An 18485-nucleotide genomic window follows, 5' to 3' on the forward strand; every position below is an offset into this window, starting at 1 on the left:
CAAAAATGGGTATGTTTGAAGGAATAGTGGTTCCGACAATGTTGTATGGTTGCGAGGCATGGGCTATGGATAGAGTGGTGCGCAGGAGGATGGATGTGCTGGAAATGAGATGTTTGAGGACAATGTGTGGTGTGAGGTGGTTTGATCGAGTAAGTAATGTAAGGGTAAGAGAGATGTGTGGAAATAAAAAGAGCGTGGTTGAGAGAGCAGAAGAGGGTGTTTTGAAATGGTTTGGGCACATGGAGAGAATGAGTGAGGAAAGGTTGACCAAGAGGATATATGTGTCGGAGGTGGAGGGAACGAGGAGAAGAGGGAGACCAAATTGGAGGTGGAAAGATGGAGTGAAAAAGATTTTGAGTGATCGGGGCCTGAACATGCAGGAGGGTGAAAGGAGGGCAAGGAATAGAGTGAATTGGAGCGATGTGGTATACCGGGGTTGACGTGCTGTCAGTGGATTGAATCAGGGCATGTGAAGCGTCTGGGGTAAACCATGGAAAGCTGTGTAGGTATGTATATTTGCGCGTGTGGACGTATGTATATACATGTGTATGGGGGTGGGTTGGGCTATTTCTTTCGTCTGTTTCCTTGCGCTACCTCGCAAACGCGGGAGACAGCGACAAAGCAAAAAAAAAAAAAAAAAAAAAATATATATATATATATATATAGATATATATATATATATAATGTATACTTCCTGCCCCAGGGGTCTCTTCTTTCATTATCTGGCTCCTGCAAGAAGCTGGTCACTGATCAGAACCATAGGCCATAAAATTTAGTGATGCTACGTATGTGTCTTATGTATGGACCGTGCAGGGCAGATGAGAAGTAGGTGCTCAATTTCTTTATTGTGGTAGTTGCATTGAGGACATGAAGGGATCTGGGATACATTGAAACAGTAATTGCAGTGCTGTAGGGATGATTGATGTACAGAGCATGGATGGGAAATTGTGCCTTGTGTTTTTGTCTAGAGATTGTTGCTTCTGATGAGTGTATGTCTAGTAGGGTAAAGTTTAAGACTGAGTTGGGATAGCAGGTGTTTTGTGCTTGATGGATTATTTCATTTTGTGCTTTATGGATTATTTCAGTCTGTATATGTTTTGTCACACATTTTTGGGAGGACAGGGGGATCTGTGAGCAGATGTATTGAAGTACGAGGGAGAGGGTAAGCTTTTTATTTCTATTAAGGGGTTGTGGGTAGTTATGGAGTGGTTTAAGTGGGAGGGGTCTAATGCTGTTGCAGAAAACTGAGTGCCAAGAATATTGTGGTGGGATTGTATTGGGAGGATCTTTGTTTCATTGCATGGGTATTGAGTGTTTATGGTTATTGGACAGCCAATTATTGTTCTAAGTGTACTATTTTTGTGATTTGCAGCATTGATATATCAATAATTACCCAATCTCCTTTGAAGTAAGAAGTTCTTTGTTAAAACTGTACTTGTTTCATTGACTGATGATTATACTGCCTTGCCAAAAGGTGACCTTTCACTTGTGGTGTATCCTCAAGCAGGGGAAGTCTAGTAACAGCTATCTCAGTATGTATGTATGTATGTATGTATACTATTCATCTATAAGTATTCCAGGATTTGCAGCCCAAGGCTGTGTTACATTCAGTAACTTGGGATAGGATGGACTTCTTTGAAGTCAGAAGTTCTTTAATGAGTCTGTACCCTGCTTTTTCAGCTGATGAAGATCCATTGTCACAAAAGTGACCTTTCACTTATGGCCTAACCTTACCAGACTCTGTCTGCATGAGGTTACGCCACAAGTGATAAGTTCTCTTCTGTGAGGTTGCATCATTGCCAGTGGATGAAAAGAAGTAAAAACTCTGAAGAGGTTCTCACTCCAAAGGGGTCCATGACTTCGCAGCATGAAGGTCCTTTCATTTGCAGTTGACCTTACAATTGCCTCATAATACCATGACACCATAGTAGTAGCAACAAACATTACACAACTGGAACAATGGATCACCTAGAGGACAATGTCTGCATCTCCACAGAAGTCTTCAGTCACTCTTTTAAACCCAGACAGACACAAATCCAGCCTACATCCTCCAGTCACCATGAATGGATGTCACTTACACTGACCAAAACACCAGTCATTCTTGGCTTCACATACAACACAAAAATGATATCCAGTGGCCATGCCAAGAACATCAACAAAAGACGAACTATAAACTCAATACCCTTCGAACATCAACTGGCACAATATTTGGACAAGAAAAAGAATCCCTTGACATTCTCTATATACAGTTAATCCACCTCACTGTAAACTATGCCTTACCTGCCTGGTCTTCCATCCTCTCAAAAGCAAATATAAAAAACTGCACATCATGCAAAATGGTGCACAAGGAACAATGCCAGTTGCCTAAGAACCATAAAAACTCAACACCTACATATCAAAACAAAGATCCTCCAAATACGATCCCAACTTAAACTGCTTAGCACCCAATTCTATGCAACAGTAGTGGAGCCCTCCCATCCAAACCACTCCTTAACAAAATACTATATCCCAAGTAGAAATAAAAAAGTTACCCTTGCCTCATGCTTCAGGAACCTCTACTTGCAGATACCCCACCTGCAACAAATAAAACTGTGACATAAATACACTGAAATAACTCAAGCAGTGAGAAACCAACCTCCCAACTCAGTCTTAAACTACATCTCACCAGACATACACCTATCAAAAGCCACACTCCCCAAACAAACAATTACCACACTTTATTGTTTATACTCTGGACATAACACATACCTACAACACTACACAGTTTCAGCATATCTGAAGACCCACCATGCCCATGATTCAGGTGCTACAACAAAGATACCAAGCACTTACAGTTGAACTGCCCTGCACATTCCACACAAAGATGCACACACACACACATATAGCTACACTTAATGATCAATGAATATGGCCAGCTTCCTGAGCACTGCAGGACCCTCATGAAGATTGAAGGGACTCCTGGGGCAGGAAGGAGTATTTATCTATCTATCTATCTATCTATCTTTCTTTCAAACTATTCGCCATTTCCCGCGTTAGCAAGGTAGCGTTAAGAACAGAGGACTGGGCCTCTGAGGGAATATCCTCACCTGGCCCCCTTCTCTGTCCCTTCTTTTGGAAAATTAAAAAAAAAAACAAGAGGGGAGGATTTCCAGCCCCCCCCGCTCCCGCCCCTTTTAGTCGCCTTCTATGACACGCAGGGAATACATGGGAAGTATTCTTTCTCCCCTATCCTTAGGGATAATATCCTTGCACTACCTCGCAAATGCGGGAGACAGTGACAAAGCAAAATAAATAAAATTAAAATATATATATATATATATATATATATATATATATATATATATATATATATATATGTATATGAAAGATGTGATGTGATGTGATGTGAGAAGGAGATGGAGTGAGTATTTTGAAGGTTTGTTGAATATGTTTGATGATAGAGTGGCAGATATAGGGCGTTTTGGTCGAGGTGGTGTGCAAAGTGAGAGGGTTAGGGAAAATGATTTGGTAAACAGAGAAGAGGTAGTAAAAGCTTTGCGGAAGATGAAAGCAGGCAAGGCAGCAGGTTTGGATGGTATTGCAGTGGAATCTATTAAAAAAGGGGGTGACTGTATTGTTGACTGGTTGGTAAGGTTATTTAATGTATGTATGACTCATGGTGAGGTGCCTGAGGATTGGCGGAATGCGTGCATAGTGCCATTGTACAAAGGCAAAGGGGATAAGAGTGAGTGCTCAAATTACAGAGGTATAAGTTTGTTGAGTATTCCTGGTAAATTATATGGGAGGGTATTGATTGAGAGGGTGAAAGCATGTACACAGCATCAGACTGGGGAAGAGCAGTGTGGTTTCAGAAGTGGTAGAGGATGTGTGGATCAAGTGTTTGCTTTGAAGAATGTATGTGAGAAATACTTAGAAAAGCAAATGGATTTGTATGTAGCATTTATGGACCTGGAGAAGGCATATGATAAAGTTGATAGAGATGCTCTGTGGAAGGTATTAAGAATATATGGTGTGGGAGGCAAGTTGTTAGAAGCAGTGAAAAGTTTTTATCGAGGATGTAAGGCATGTGTACGTGTAGGAAGAGAGGAAAGTGATTGGTTCTCAGTGAATGTAGGTTTGTGGCAGGGATGTGTGATGTCTCCATGGTTGTTTAATTTGTTTATGGATGGGGTTGTTAGGGAGGTGAATGCAAGAGTTTTGGAAAGAGGGGCAAGTATGAAGTCTGTTGTGGATGAGAGAGCTTGGGAAGTGAGTCAGTTGTTGTTCTGGGATACAGCTGGGATACAGTTGTTGTTCTGATGATACAGCGCTGGTGGCTGATTCATGTGAGAAACTGCAGAAGCTGGTGACTGAGTTTGGTAAAGTGTGTGAAAGAAGAAAGTTAAGAGTAAATGTGAATAAGAGCAAGGTTATTAGGTACAGTAGGGTTGAGGGTCAAGTCAATTGGGAGGTAAGTTTGAATGGAGAAAAACTGGAGGAAGTAAAGTGTTTTAGATATCTGGGAGTGGATCTGGCAGCAGATGGAACCATGGAAGCGGAAGTGAATCATAGGGTGGGGGAGGGGGCGAAAATCCTGGGAGCCTTGAAGAATGTGTGGAAGTCGAGAACATTATCTCGGAAAGCAAAAATGGGTATGTTTGAAGGAATAGTGGTTCCAACAATGTTGTATGGTTGCGAGGCGTGGGCTATGGATAGAGTTGTGCGCAGGAGGGTGGATGTGCTGGAAATGGGATGTTTGAGGACAATGTGTGGTGTGAGGTTGTTTGATCGAGTAAGTAATGTAAGGGTAAGAGAGATGTGTGAATAAAAAGAGGGTGGTTGAGAGAGCAGAAGAGGGTGTTTTGAAATGGTTTGGGCACATGGAGAGAATGAGTGAGGAAAGATTGACCAAGAGGATATATGTGTCGGAGGTGGAGGGAACGAGGAGAAGTGGGAGACCAAATTGGAGGTGGAAAGATGGAGTGAAAAAGATTTTGAGTGATTGGGGCCTGAACATGCAGGAGGGTGAAAGGTGGGCAAGGAATAGAGTGAATTGGATCGATGTGGTATACCGGGGTTGACGTGCTGTCAGTGGATTGAATCAGGGCATGTGAAGCATCTGGGGTAAACCATGAAAAGTTGTGTGGGGCCTGGATGTGGAAAGGGAGCTGTGGTTTCTGGCATTATTGCATGACAGACTGAGTGTGAACGAATGGGGCCTTTGTTCTTTTCCTAGCGCTACCTCGCACACATGAGGGGGGAGGGGGATGGTATTCCATGTGTGGCGAGGTGGCGATGGGAATGAATAAAGGCAGACAGTGTGAATTGTGTGCATGGGTATATATGTATGTGTCTGTGTGTGTATATATATGTGTACATTGAGATGTATAGGTATGTATATTTGCGTGTGTGGACGTGTATGTATATACATGTGTATGGGGGTAGGTTGGGCCATTTCTTTTGTCTGTTTCCTTGCGCTACCTTGCAAACGCGGGAGACAGCGACAAAGCAAAATGAAAAAAAAAAATATGAAAGAATATTTGTTTTTGTTTTCCTACATATTTACCATTTCTCACATTAGCAAGGTAGCATCAAGAACAGGAGACTGAGCCTTAGAGGGAACATCCTCACTTAGCCCCCTTCATTGTTCCTTCTTTTGGAAAACAGAAAAACGGGAGGGGAGGATTTCCAGACCCCGCCCCCTCCCTTTTAGTTGCCTTCTGTGACACACAGGGAATATCTGGAAACTATTCTTTCTCCTCTATCCCCAAGGATATATACATATTATTGTTTTCATTTTATATTATACTTAACCGCCGTCTCCCGCATTAGCGAGGTAGTGCAAGGCAACAGACGAGGAATGGCCCAACCCACCCACATACACATGTATATACATAAATGCCTACACACACATATATGCATAAATATACATTTCAATGTGTACATACATATACATATATACACGTGTATATATCCATACTTAATGCCTTCATCCATTCCTGTTACCTCCCCGCCACACATGTAATTGCATCCCCTCCCTTCCAGCGAGGCAGTGCCTGGAACAGACAAAAAAGCTCCCATTCTGTGGTTACACTGCAAGTGAAAGGTCACCTTTAGTGAGGCTGTTTCACTGTTTGTTGACAAAGGGAGATACAAAGTCTCATCTAGGAACTCCTCACTCCAAAGGAGTTTATCATTTCCTTGCTTCCGGAAGTAATGTAGCCCTGAAGCTGAAGAAGCCCCTTCAGTATGTATTACGGTGTTAATAGACCCTGCCTGCATGGCATTACACTACAAGTAAAAGTTCACCATACGTGAGGTTGTGTAAATGTCAGCATATGAAAAAGAGAACAATTATGTCAGTAATCATTTCTCTGTTACTGATGATAATGTAGGGGCTCCAAAACAGAGGGTCCTGAGGTTACATGATTAAAATTCAAAATTATCTATACTATCATTAAGTGAAAGTGGGTACAGGGCAAGTGAGAAGTCAGCTTTGACAATGCTATATCAACATCAATGGATGAAAAGGAATAGTCTTGTTAAGGACATTTTGCACCAAAAGAGTCTATCATTTCCCTTCTGCATGAAATGCAACTCCAGAGCTGCAAGTGTCCCAAAGAAGGGATACTGATGTTGTATGATGATGATATATATATAATCATAATCATACATCCATAGGACCCTTTTTCAGTGTCTCCTGCAGCTTTGAGAGTGAACTTCATGCAGAGACATGAAAGTGATGGACTTCTTTGGCATGAAAAGATCTTTAGTGTACTCTTTTTCAACCAGTGATGATCACAATCCTGCAGAAGGTGACATTCACTTGAAGTTTGACCACCTGTAGGTGGGTTCTGGTAATCTATGTATATACATGTGAATGTGGGTGGGTTGGGCGATTCCTCGTCAGTTTCCTTGCGCTACCTCGCTAATGCGGGAGATGGCGATTAAGTATAATAATAATAATAATAAAATAGGGGATATGGGAGAAATAATACTTCCCATGTATTCCCTGCATGTCGTAGAAAGCGACTAAAAGGGGGAGGGAGTGGGGGGCTGGAAATCCTGTCCTCTCATTTTTTAATTTTCCAAAAGAAGGAACTGAGAAGGGGCCAAGGGAGGATGTTCCTCAAAGGCTCAGTCCTCTGTTCTTAACGTTACCTTCCTAACATGGGGAATGGCGAATAGGGGAGAAAGAATACTTCCCACGTATTCCCTGCGTGTCGTAGAAGGCAACTAAAAGGGGAGGGAGCGGGTGGCTGGAAATCCTCCCCTTTCATGTTTTTTTTTTTAATTTTCCAAAAGAAGGAACAGAGAAGGGGGTCAGGTGAGGATATTCCCTCTAAGGCCCAGTTCTCTGTTCTTAATGGTTTACCCCAGACGCTTCACATGCCTTGATTCAATCCACTGACAGCACGTCAACCCCGGTATACCACATCGCTCCAATTCACTCTATTCCTTGCCCTCCTTTCACCCTCCTGCATGTTCAGGCCCCGATCACACAAAATCTTTTTCACTCCATCTTTCCACCTCCAATTTGGTCTCCCTCTTCTCCTCGTTCCCTCCACCTCCGACACATATATCCTCTTGGTCAATCTTTCCTCACTCATTCTCTCCATGTGCCCAAACCACTTCAAAACACCCTCTTCTGCTCTCTCAACCACGCTCTTTTTATTTCCACACATCTCTCTTACCCTTACGTTACTCACTCGATCAAACCACCTCACACCACACATTGTCCTCAAACATCTCATTTCCAGCACATCCATCCTCCTGCGCACAACTCTATCCATAGCCCACGCCTCGCAACCATACAACATTGTTGGAACCACTATTCCTTCAAACATACCCATTTTTGCTTTCCGAGATAATGTTCTCGACTTCCACACATTCTTCAAGGCCCCCAGAATTTTCACCCCCTCCCCCACCCTATGATCCACTTCCGCTTCCATGGTTCCATCCGCTGCCAGATCCACTCCCAGATATCTAAAACACTTCACTTCCTCCAGTTTTTCTCCATTCAAACTCACCTCCCAATTGACTTGACCCTCAACCCTACTGTACCTAATAACCTTGCTCTTATTCACATTTACTCTTAACTTTCTTCTTTCACACACTTTACCAAACTCAGTCACCAGCTTCTGCAGTTTCTCACATGAATCAGCCACCAGCGCTGTATCATCAGCGAACAACAACTGACTCACTTCCCAAGCTCTCTCATCCCCAACAGACTTCATACTTGCCCCTCTTTCCAAAACTCTTGCATTTACCTCCCTAACAACCCCATCCATAAACAAATTAAACAACCATGGAGACATCACACACCCCTGCCGCAAACCTACATTCACTGAAAACCAATCACTTTCCTCTCTTCCTACACGTACACATGCCTTACATCCTCGATAAAAACTTTTCACTGCTTCTAACAACTTTCCTCCCACACCATATATTCTTAATACCTTCCACAGAGCATCTCTATCAACTCTATCATATGCCTTCTCCAGATCCATAAATGCTACATACAAATCCATTTGCTTTTCTAAGTATTTCTCACATACATTCTTCAAAGCAAACACCTGATCCACGCATCCTCTACCACTTCTGAAACCACACTGCTCTTCCCCAATCTGATGCTCTGTACATGCCTTCACCCTCTCAATCAATACCCTCCCATATAATTTACCAGGAATACTCAACAAACTTATACCTCTGTAATTTGAGCACTCACTCTTATCCCCTTTGCCTTTGTACAAATAAATATATATATATATATATATATATATATATATATATATATATATATATATATATATATATATATACTATCCTTGGGGATAGGAAAGAAACAATACTTCCAACATGTTGTAGAAGGCGACCAAAAGGGGTGGGAGTTGGGGGGTTGGAAATCCACCCCTCCAGGTTTTAATTTTCCAAAAGAAGGAACAGAGAATGGGAAATCCTAGCTTGGCCCCCTTCTCTGTTCCTTCTTTTGGACTAAAGATAAAATGACAGTAAACTAGAACTGATAAAAAAATAAAGTACTGAAATGCCATGTAAAATATTTAGAGGATATAAACCACAAACTATAAAAAATCTAGGCATATTTATACAGGTTTTTTGTTTACAGTAGGTACAGTAATGAAAGGAGAGACTTAGTTACACCTCTGACTGAAAGCCTCAACCTCCCATAAGTGGACTGAAAATGTTGTTGGAAGGATTTATGAAATTGTGCTGTATGGGTGAATATGCTCTATCATTTTACTTGGTGGGCTTCACTTCACTTCACCTCTAAATCAACTGTGAAGAGATTCAAATTAATCTCATAATAATTGAAAATTTAAGCTTTAAAAAAGAAGTTTACCTAATATCACCAATCAGTCACATCTCAGCTAGTGTATTAGTGTCATTATATTAAGAATTTTGTATATGTAAATTAGCTTGACAATGAGAAGAGCAACCCACCTAAATTTACTAGTAAAATATACAAAAAGCAAGGGACACTAGTTTGGTCATCTGCATGTACAGAGGACCACTAGTGGACAAAGGACAATAGTTAATCAAAATTCATAATCAGAATGAAAAAAATAAAAAATATTTGCTACATATAATCATATGTAGATTCAACCTTCTCTTTATACACGAAATAATTTTCTGAGAATCAAATAATTAGCCAATGCTGTACAGTCAGAATCTCTCAGCTTGTTAAAAGAGAAACATTTCAAGATATGCTAACCAATCAAGCATAAAGTTCTGACATTAACATTTGTGACTAGAAGGCTTGGATCTCCCTTACGAGACCCCTTCTGCCGCTTATACAACCAAATTCAACATGAATAGTGATTCCTTTCCTACACTACTTTCATTACATTCCATTACATTTTCCTAAATACTGTATCAGAAATTATGACTGATATTCAAGATGACTGTGACAGTAACTTCCATCACCACACTATTCTAAAATTTTGGAAAATAAAATCAATGGTATGATAATATTTCCTTCTTGATCAGTCATAATCTTTAAAGAAAAAAAGAACTTAAATCATTAGATGTGCATACCTATGCTTTTGTCTGTGAAAAGAATCTGAATTTGTTTATCAAGTTAGTAACCCCTATTAGCTGCAGAAGTTGTCCACAAAATAATAACACCTATAAATTATTTGGCACAGGTTTGACCGGTAGACCACGCAGTTGCTGAAAAGCTTGAGAAGGATCCAATCACTATAAACAATATTTCCATAAGGAGACATTACTATAGATGTGACTAACATCACCTTGGAATTCAAAGCCTTACACAAGTGCATTGAAACAAAGAAGGTATAAACCTGGATCTAAACTTTTCTAAATCTATCATTAGAAAATAATAAATATTAAGTATTTCCTTTGATCCCTATATCCCAGGTTGACTAGTTACATAGTAACTAAGAAACAGAAAGTGTATTTATGCTACAAAACACACACACACATAGTCTTAATACAAACACCCTGAATTCCAGTCCATTTGCAATTCCTGTCTATCTATAATTTATCATAATACATGATAATCAATTATTCCAATTCTATCCCTGTAAGCAACACCTGCAAGTGACAAGCAATCACATTTCTTAATTTACATTATTCATTGACTGAATCAGGTACTTTTTCAAAAACAATCAAAATCTAACAATGAAACAATGGAAACAAATTTCAAGAAAATTACTAAAATCATGTAGTTTCCACAAGCATGTATTGCATAAAGCAGGATCATTAAGATTCAACATCCATCAAACTGAGAAGGGTAAACTTGAGATGATCTACAGAAGTCCCCCTTTACGACCAAATGATGTCCATCCCACAGTTCCAACATTTTGTTCTCCACTGCCACGTAGAGGTACGCTATGAAGAGAAGTAGGTCGTGGACGACTTCCAACAGTCCCCAAATCTGCACGCTGACCTGGTTTGAGTTGACTTAGACGATTATCAAGGTGACCTGATCCTGGATGTCCTGGAATACCCATGGGAGCACCAGAGGGAAGTGTAGGGCGTCTTTCTCCTGGAGAAAGAACCTTAGGGGCTGACATGATTCCAGCAGTACTTGAGGCAGAGCTGGTTGTAGTTGTGGTTGAGGAGGATGTTGTGCTACTGGTGGAACAGTTCTTGGCACTGCTCATGATGAGATTGGAAAGGTGTAAGAGAGGTGAAGTTGCTGGACGTGACATAACAACTCCACCAACTGTAAGCGCTCGACCAGATGACCCAACAAAACGATCTACACCAATGGCCTGTACTTGCTTAACTAGATTTACACGTGGGCCTACTGGAGACTGAGGAGCTGATGGGTCATCTTTGTAGAAAGTACGACGCAGGAGGCTTGCTCCGTAGTGGAAAGTCTTGGTGAGATCTTCCAAGCCTAAAAAATATAAAAGAATCTTCAATGATGGTGCAGACTAAACAGACACAATAAGCATGATGCAGGCAATATGAATAGATAATGAAGCTGCAATACTAATGCACCTGATGAATGTAAGAAATATGAAATTACTAACCTGGTAATTTGTATCCCTCTGGTTCTGGTGAACCGGGTTTTGAATTTGTTGGACTATTTGCTGGTGTTGCTGTTGGTGAAAACCCACTTTGGCGGTTCATTCCTCGTTCATTCAAAACCTTTGCAAGCCCAGTGTTTGTAGAAAATGTTGCAGTGGATCCTCTTCGTGAAGGAGGACATGAAGGAGCCCTTATAGGAGTGCTAGGGGCTGGAGTAGCACTAGTTGCTGAAGTTAGCAGAACACTAACTTGTGCTTGACGTAAACTGTGAAAAGTAAAAATTAGGTAATTCATGTAAAAAAAAAAGTTATATACATGTAGCTTTAAGGCTGCGATAATTCATGAAATAATGAAATACCATATCATATAAAGTACATTAATCTCATCTGAATAATCATGTTTACATAATAGTGCAAATACAGGGTGTGAAAAAAATTATGATTGGATATCTTATCTGAAAAAGTAAAAATGAACTTACCTTGCAATAAATCAATTTGCATTTATGAGGATAAATACTAACCTTGGAGTAGAGTTTGTCTGATCATCTGGATGTAGTATGGTAGAGTTTGTGTATGTGAACACACCTGAGGTAGACATGAACCTTTTGCCTGGATTCTCCTCCTCTACCTCATCCTCTTCTAGGTCAGACATAGAGTATACCTCCAAGTTTAGCTGTTCAGCCCCAGCACCACCCTAGTGGGTACGTATGGAGTAATGAATAACTAAACTAGCAACAAAATACTGTAGAAACTGGTTTGGATAGATGGAGAGAATGAGTGAGAAGAGGGAAACAAGAAGATATATGTGTCAGAAATGGAGAGGTCAAGGAAAAGGGGGAGACCAAATTGGAAATGGAGGAATGAAGTGGAAAAGACCTTGAGTGCTCAGGGCCGACCTTGAGTGCCCAGGGCCTGAGCATAGGAGTGTAGAAGGCAAGCATAGGACAGAATGAAATGGAACAACGCAGTATAAAGAGGGTTACATGGTGTCAAGGGACTGAACCTGAGCATGTGACATGTCTGAGGTTTATCATGAAAAGGTGTGTGGGGTTAGTTTTGATGATTACACATGAACCTAGAGAATGGATGTGAGCAGATGAGGCCTTTCTTCGTATGTTCTTGATATTACCTTGTTAATGGAGGAAATGGCAATCAAGTATGAATTATATATATATTTGTTTCATAAATATTCGATATTCCCGCATTAGCAAAGTAGCATTAAGAGCAGAGGACTGAGCATAAGAGGGAGAATCCTCACTCGGCCCCCTTCTCTGTTCTTTCTTTTGGGAAAGTGAAAACTGGAGGGAAGGATTTTCAACCCCCTGCTCCCTCCCCTTTTAGTTGCCTTTAACGACACACAGGGTATACGTGGGAAATATTCTTTCTCCCCTATCCCCAGGGATCATTATATATATATATATATATATATATATATATATATATATATATATATATATATATATATATATACATATGTGCATGGATGGGCATTTATGTATATACATGGGTATGTGGGTGGGTTTGGGTCATTCTTTCATCTCTTTCCTTGTGCTACCTCGCTAACGTGGGAGACGGCAATAAGGTATGATAAAGATAATAACAGTGTGTATTTTGAAGGTTTAAGAATGTGTTTGATGATAGAGTGGCAGATATAGGGTGTTTTGCTCGAGGTGGTGTGCAAAGTGAGAGGATCAGGGAGAATGGTTTGGCAAACAGAGAAGATGTGGTGAAAGCTTTGTGGAAGATGAAAGCTGGCAAGACAGCAGGTTTGGATGGTATTGCAGTGGAATTTACTAAAAAAGGGGGTGACTGTGTTGTTGACTGGTTGGTAAGGATATTCAGTGTATGTATGGTTCATGGTGAAAAGCCTGAGGATCGATAGAATGCATGAGTAGTGCCATTGTACAAAGGCAAAATGATCTAGGTGAGTGTTCAAATTACAGAGGTATATGTTTGTTGAGTATTCCTGGGAAATTATATGGGAGGTTATTGATTGAGAGGGTAAAGGCATGTACAGAGCATCAGATTGGGGAAGAGCAGTGTGGTTTCAGAAGTGTTAGAGGATGTGGATCAGGTGTTTGCTTTGAGGAATGTATGTGAGAAATACTTAGAAAAACAGATGGATTTGTATGTAGCATTTACGGAACTGGAGAAGGCATATGATGGGATTGATAGAGATACTTTGTGGAAAGTATTAAGAGTATATGGTGTGGGAGGTAAGTTGCTAGAAGCAGTGAAAAGTTTTTATCAAGGATGTCAGGCATGTGTAAGAGTAGGTAGAGAGGAAAGTGATTGGTTCCCAGTGAATGTCAGTTTGCAGCAGGGGAGCATGATGTCTCCATGGTTGTTAAATTTGTTTATGGATGGGGTTGTTAGGGAGGTGAATGCATGAGTTTTGGAAAGAGGGGCAAGAATGCAGTCTGTTGTGGATGAGTGGGCTTGGGAAGTGAGTCAGTTGTTGTTCGCTGAGGATACAGCGCTGGTGGTTGCTTCAAGTGAGAAGCTGCAAAAGTTGGGGATTGAGTTTGGTAAAGTGTGTGAAAGAAGAAAGCTGAGAGTAAATGTGAATAAGAGCAAGGTTATTATGTTCAGTAGGGTTGAGGGACAAGTCAATTGGGAGGTAAGTTTGAATGAAGAAAAATTGGATGAAGTGAAGTGTTTTAGATATCTGGGAGTGGATTTAGCAGTGGATGGAACCATGGAAGCGGAAGTGAGTCACAGGGTGGGGGAGGGGGCAAATGTTCTGGGAGCATTGAAGAATAAGTAGAAGGTGATAACGTTATCTCGGAGAGCAAAAATGGGTATGTTTGAAGGAATAGTGGTTCCAACAATGTTATATGGTTGCGAGGCATGGGCTATAGATAGGGTTGTGCAGAGGAGGGAGGATGTGTTGGAAATAAAATGTTTGAGGGCAATATGCAGTGAGAGGTGGTTTGATTGAGTAAGTAATGAAAGCGTCGCTGTCTCCTATGTTAGCAAGGTAGTGCAAGGAAACAAACGAAAGAATGGCCCAACCCACCCACATACACATGCAGCTGAATGAGTGTGTTAGTGGTTTTGATGCACGAGACCGGGTTATAGTGATGGGTGATTTGAATGCAAAGGTGAGTAATGTGGCAGTTGAGGGAATTATTGGTATACATGGGGTGTTCAGTGTTGTAAATGGAAATGGTGAAGAGCTTGTAGATTTATGTGCTGAAAAAGGACTGGTGATTGGGAATACCTGGTTTAAAAAGCGAGATACACATAAGTATACGTATGTAAGTAGGAGAGATGGCCAGAGAGCGTTAATGGATTTACGTGTTAATTGACAGGCGCATGAAAGAGAGACTTTTGGATGTTAATGTGCTGAGAGGTGCAACTGGAGGGATGTCTGATCATTATCTTGTGGAGGCTAAGGTGAAGATTTGTATGGGTTTTCAGAAGAGTGAATGTTGGGGTGAAGAGGGTGGTGAGAGTAAGTGAGCTTGGGAAGGAGACTTGTGTGAGGAAGTACCAGGAGAGACTGAGCACAGAATGGAAAAAGGTGAGAACAATGGAAGTAAGGGGAGTGGGGGAGGAATGGGATGTATTTAGGGAATCAGTGATGGATTGCACAAAAGATGCTTGTGGCATGAGAAGAGTGGGAGGTGGGTTGATTAGAAAGGGTAGTGAGTGGTGGGATGAAGAAGTAAGATTATTAGTGAAAGAGCAGAGAGAGGCATTTGGACGATTTTTGCAGGGAAAAAATGCAATTGAGTGGGAGATGTATAAAAGAAAGAGACAGGAGGTCAAGAGAAAGGTGCAAGAGGTGAAAAAGAGGGCAAATGAGAGTTGGGGTGAGAGAGTATCATTAAATTTTAGGGAGGATAAAATGATGTTCTGGAAGTAGGTAAATAAAGTGCGTAAGACAAGGGAGCAAATGGGAACTTCAGTGAAGGGCGCAAATGGGGAGGTGATAACAAGTAGTGGCGATGTGAGAAAGAGATGGAGTGAGTATTTTGAAGGTTTGTTGAATGTGTTTGATGATAGAGTGGCAGATATAGGGTGTTTTGGTCGAGGTGGTGTGCAAAGTGAGAGGGTTAGGGAAAATGATTTGGTAAACAGAGAAGAGGTAGTAAAAGCTTTGCGGAAGATGAAAGCCGGCAAGGCAGCAGGTTTGGATGGTATTGCAGTGGAATTTATTAAAAAAGGGGGTGATTGTATTATTGACTGGTTGGTAAGGTTATTTAATGTATGTATGACTCATGGTGAGGTGCCTGAGGATTGGCGGAATGCGTGCATAGTGCCATTGTACAAAGGCAAAGGGGATAAGAGTGAGTGCTCAAATTACAGAGGTATAAGTTTGTTGAGTATTCCTGGTAAATTATATGGGAGGGTATTGATTGAGAGGGTGAAGGCATGTACAGAGCATCAGATTGGGGAAGAGCAGTGTGGTTTCAGAAGTGGTAGAGGATGTGTGGATCAGGTGTTTGCTTTGAAGAATGTATGTAAAAAATACTTAGAAAAGCAAATGGATTTGTATGTAGCATCTATGGATCTGGAGAAGGCATATGATAGAGTTAATAGAGATGCTCTGTGGAAGGTATTAAGAATATATGGTGTGGGAGGCAAGTTGTTAGAAGCAGTGAAAAGTTTTTATCGAGGATGTAAGGCATGTATACGTGTAGGAAGAGAGGAAAGTGATTAGTTCTCGGTGAATGTAGGTTTGCGGCAGGGGTGTGTGATGTCTCCATGGTTGTTTAATTTGTTTATGGATGGGGTTGTTAGGGAGGTGAATGCAAGAGTTTTGGAAAGAGGGGCAAGTATGAAGTCTGTTGTGGATGAGAGAGCTTGGGAAGTGAGTCAGTTGTTGTTCGCTGATGATACAGCGCTGGTGGCTGATTCATGTGAGAAACTGCAGAAGCTGGTGACTGAGTTTGGTAAAGTGTGTGAAAGAAGAAAGTTAAAGAGTAAATGTGAATAAGAGCAAGGTTATTAGGTACAGTAGGGTTGAGGGTCAAGTCAATTGGGAGGTAAGTTTGAATGGAGAAAAACTGGAGGAAGTAAAGTGTTTTAGATATCTGGGAGTGGATCTGGCAGCGGATGGAACCATGGAAGCGGAAGTGGATCATAGGGTGGGGGAGGGGGCGAAAATCCTGGGAGCCTTGAAGAATGTGTGGAAGTCGAGAACATTATCTCGGAAAGCAAAAATGGGTATGTTTGAAGGAATAGTGGTTCCAACAATGTTGTATGGTTGCAAGGCGTGGGCTATGGATAGAGTTGTGCGCAGGAGGATGGATGTGCTGGAAATGAGATGTTTGAGGACAATGTGTGGTGTGAGGTGGTTTGATCGAGTAAGTAATGTAAGGGTAAGAGAGATGTGTGGAAATAAAAAGAGCGTGGTTGAGAGAGCAGAAGAGGGTGTTTTGAAATGGTTTGGGCACATGGAGAGAATGAGTGAGGAAAGATTGACCAAGAGGATATATGTGTTGGAGGTGGAGGGAACGAGGAGAAGTGGGAGACCAAATTGGAGGTGGAAAGATGGAGTGAGAAAGATTTTGTGTGATCGGGGCCTGAACATGCAGGAGGGTGAAAGGAGGGCAAGGAATAGAGTGAATTGGATCGATGTGGTATACCGGGGTTGACGTGCTGTCAGTGGATTGAATCAGGGCATGTGAAGCATCTGGGGTAAACCATGGAAAGCTGTGTAGGTATGTATATTTGCGTGTGTGGATGTATGTATATACATGTGTATGGGGGTGGGTTGGGCCATTTCTTTCATCTGTTTCCTTGTGCTACCTCGCAAACGTGGGAGACAGCGACAAAGCAAAAAAAAAAAAAAGAAAAAAAAAAAATATATATATATATATATATATATATATATTATATATATATTTTTTATATATATATATATATATATATATATATATATATATATATATATATATATATATATACACACATACAGATAGACAGATAGATAGATAGATAGATAGATATATATGTAAAATGCCATTTTACAGTGCAGTGTCCAAAAACAACAACCTTGTCTGCCTCCCCCATACATTTTCAAAGGTGATAACATTCTTACATTTCAAGACTTTGTAATCTCTCCTTTAGCCTTGATTACCATTTACAGATGTCTGGGCATTGAACTGGTAAAATTCCTGAAGTATTCTTGGTCAATATTGTGGGTCCTTAGAGTACTGATCTCCTGAATGATACAAGGCACTGATGAGGTGTTGCAGAAAGCAGCTGCCTGACTGTGTGTTCTGAGCACCCAGTGCACCTATATATTCCTAAAGTATCCACATTTTTTTTACTTCCAGGCAAGAATTTGGATTTCATACTTTTTGGAAAGAGCCAACGATTCAAAGCACTGGCAGAACAAATATAGTGCCCAGAAGAGAGTTTCCCAAAATGAAATTGCAGCCAGGAAGAGCAAAGAAAGAACACCCTTCCCTTAAGATAGCCTGAGGCACACTGAGGTGGGTTACTGGTGCTTGCACCATTAGAAATAGTTGTATCAGTGACCAGATTTACGATGGTTTTACAATGAGAGCATCATATACTTGTACACATAATAAACCTTAGCAGCTGCCAACTTTGAAATTTTATGGGGCAATGTTTTATGTAGAAACTGTATAAAGAGCCAGAGGGACAAAGGTGAGTGTCCAAACTACAGATGTATAAGTTTGTTGAGTGTGTCTGGTAAGTTGTAAGGGAAAGCAGAGATTGAGAGAGTGAAGGCATGTACATGGCATCAGATTGGGAAGAAATAATGTGGTTTCAGGAGTGGTAGAAGATGTGTGGATCATGTGTCTGCTTTGAAGAATGTGTGTGAAAAATACACAGAGAAACAAAAGGGCATGTTTGTGGCACTTATGGTTCTGAAGAAACAGTGAGAAGTTTTTCTCGTGTGTATGTCATGTGTACAAGTTAGAGGAGAGTGAATGGTTCCAAATAAAGGTTAGTCTGTGATGTTCAATTTCTTTCAGGATGGGATGGTGAGAGAGGTAAAAGCAT

General features: G+C 40.9%; 1 protein-coding gene and 1 long non-coding RNA gene across 10 annotated transcripts in view; one reads left to right on the forward strand and one right to left on the reverse strand.

Moving 5' to 3' along the window:
* The window catches only part of LOC139763942 (uncharacterized), a 57281-nt gene that overhangs the window by 37012 nt on the left and 1784 nt on the right, over positions 1-18485 (forward strand). The window contains exon 2 of the long non-coding RNA XR_011716290.1: positions 17789-17947. This is a non-coding gene — a long non-coding RNA (uncharacterized lncRNA). The remainder of the gene's footprint in view (positions 1-17788; positions 17948-18485) is intronic.
* milt (trafficking kinesin-binding protein milt) overlaps positions 9068-18485 on the reverse strand; it is a 249712-nt gene continuing 240294 nt past the window's right edge. For all 9 annotated transcript variants that reach the window (XM_071690412.1, XM_071690410.1, XM_071690411.1 and 6 more), the window contains 3 exons: positions 12020-12192; positions 11502-11764; positions 9068-11365 (listed from right to left, as the gene is read on the reverse strand). In XM_071690412.1, the coding sequence (XP_071546513.1) occupies positions 10770-11365; positions 11502-11764; positions 12020-12192 (1032 nt within the window). In that variant the 3' untranslated portion in view covers positions 9068-10769. The remainder of the gene's footprint in view (positions 11366-11501; positions 11765-12019; positions 12193-18485) is intronic.

The sequence above is a fragment of the Panulirus ornatus genome, chromosome 48 (genome assembly GCF_036320965.1).
Source record: "Panulirus ornatus isolate Po-2019 chromosome 48, ASM3632096v1, whole genome shotgun sequence".
NCBI lineage: Eukaryota > Metazoa > Arthropoda > Malacostraca > Decapoda > Palinuridae > Panulirus > Panulirus ornatus.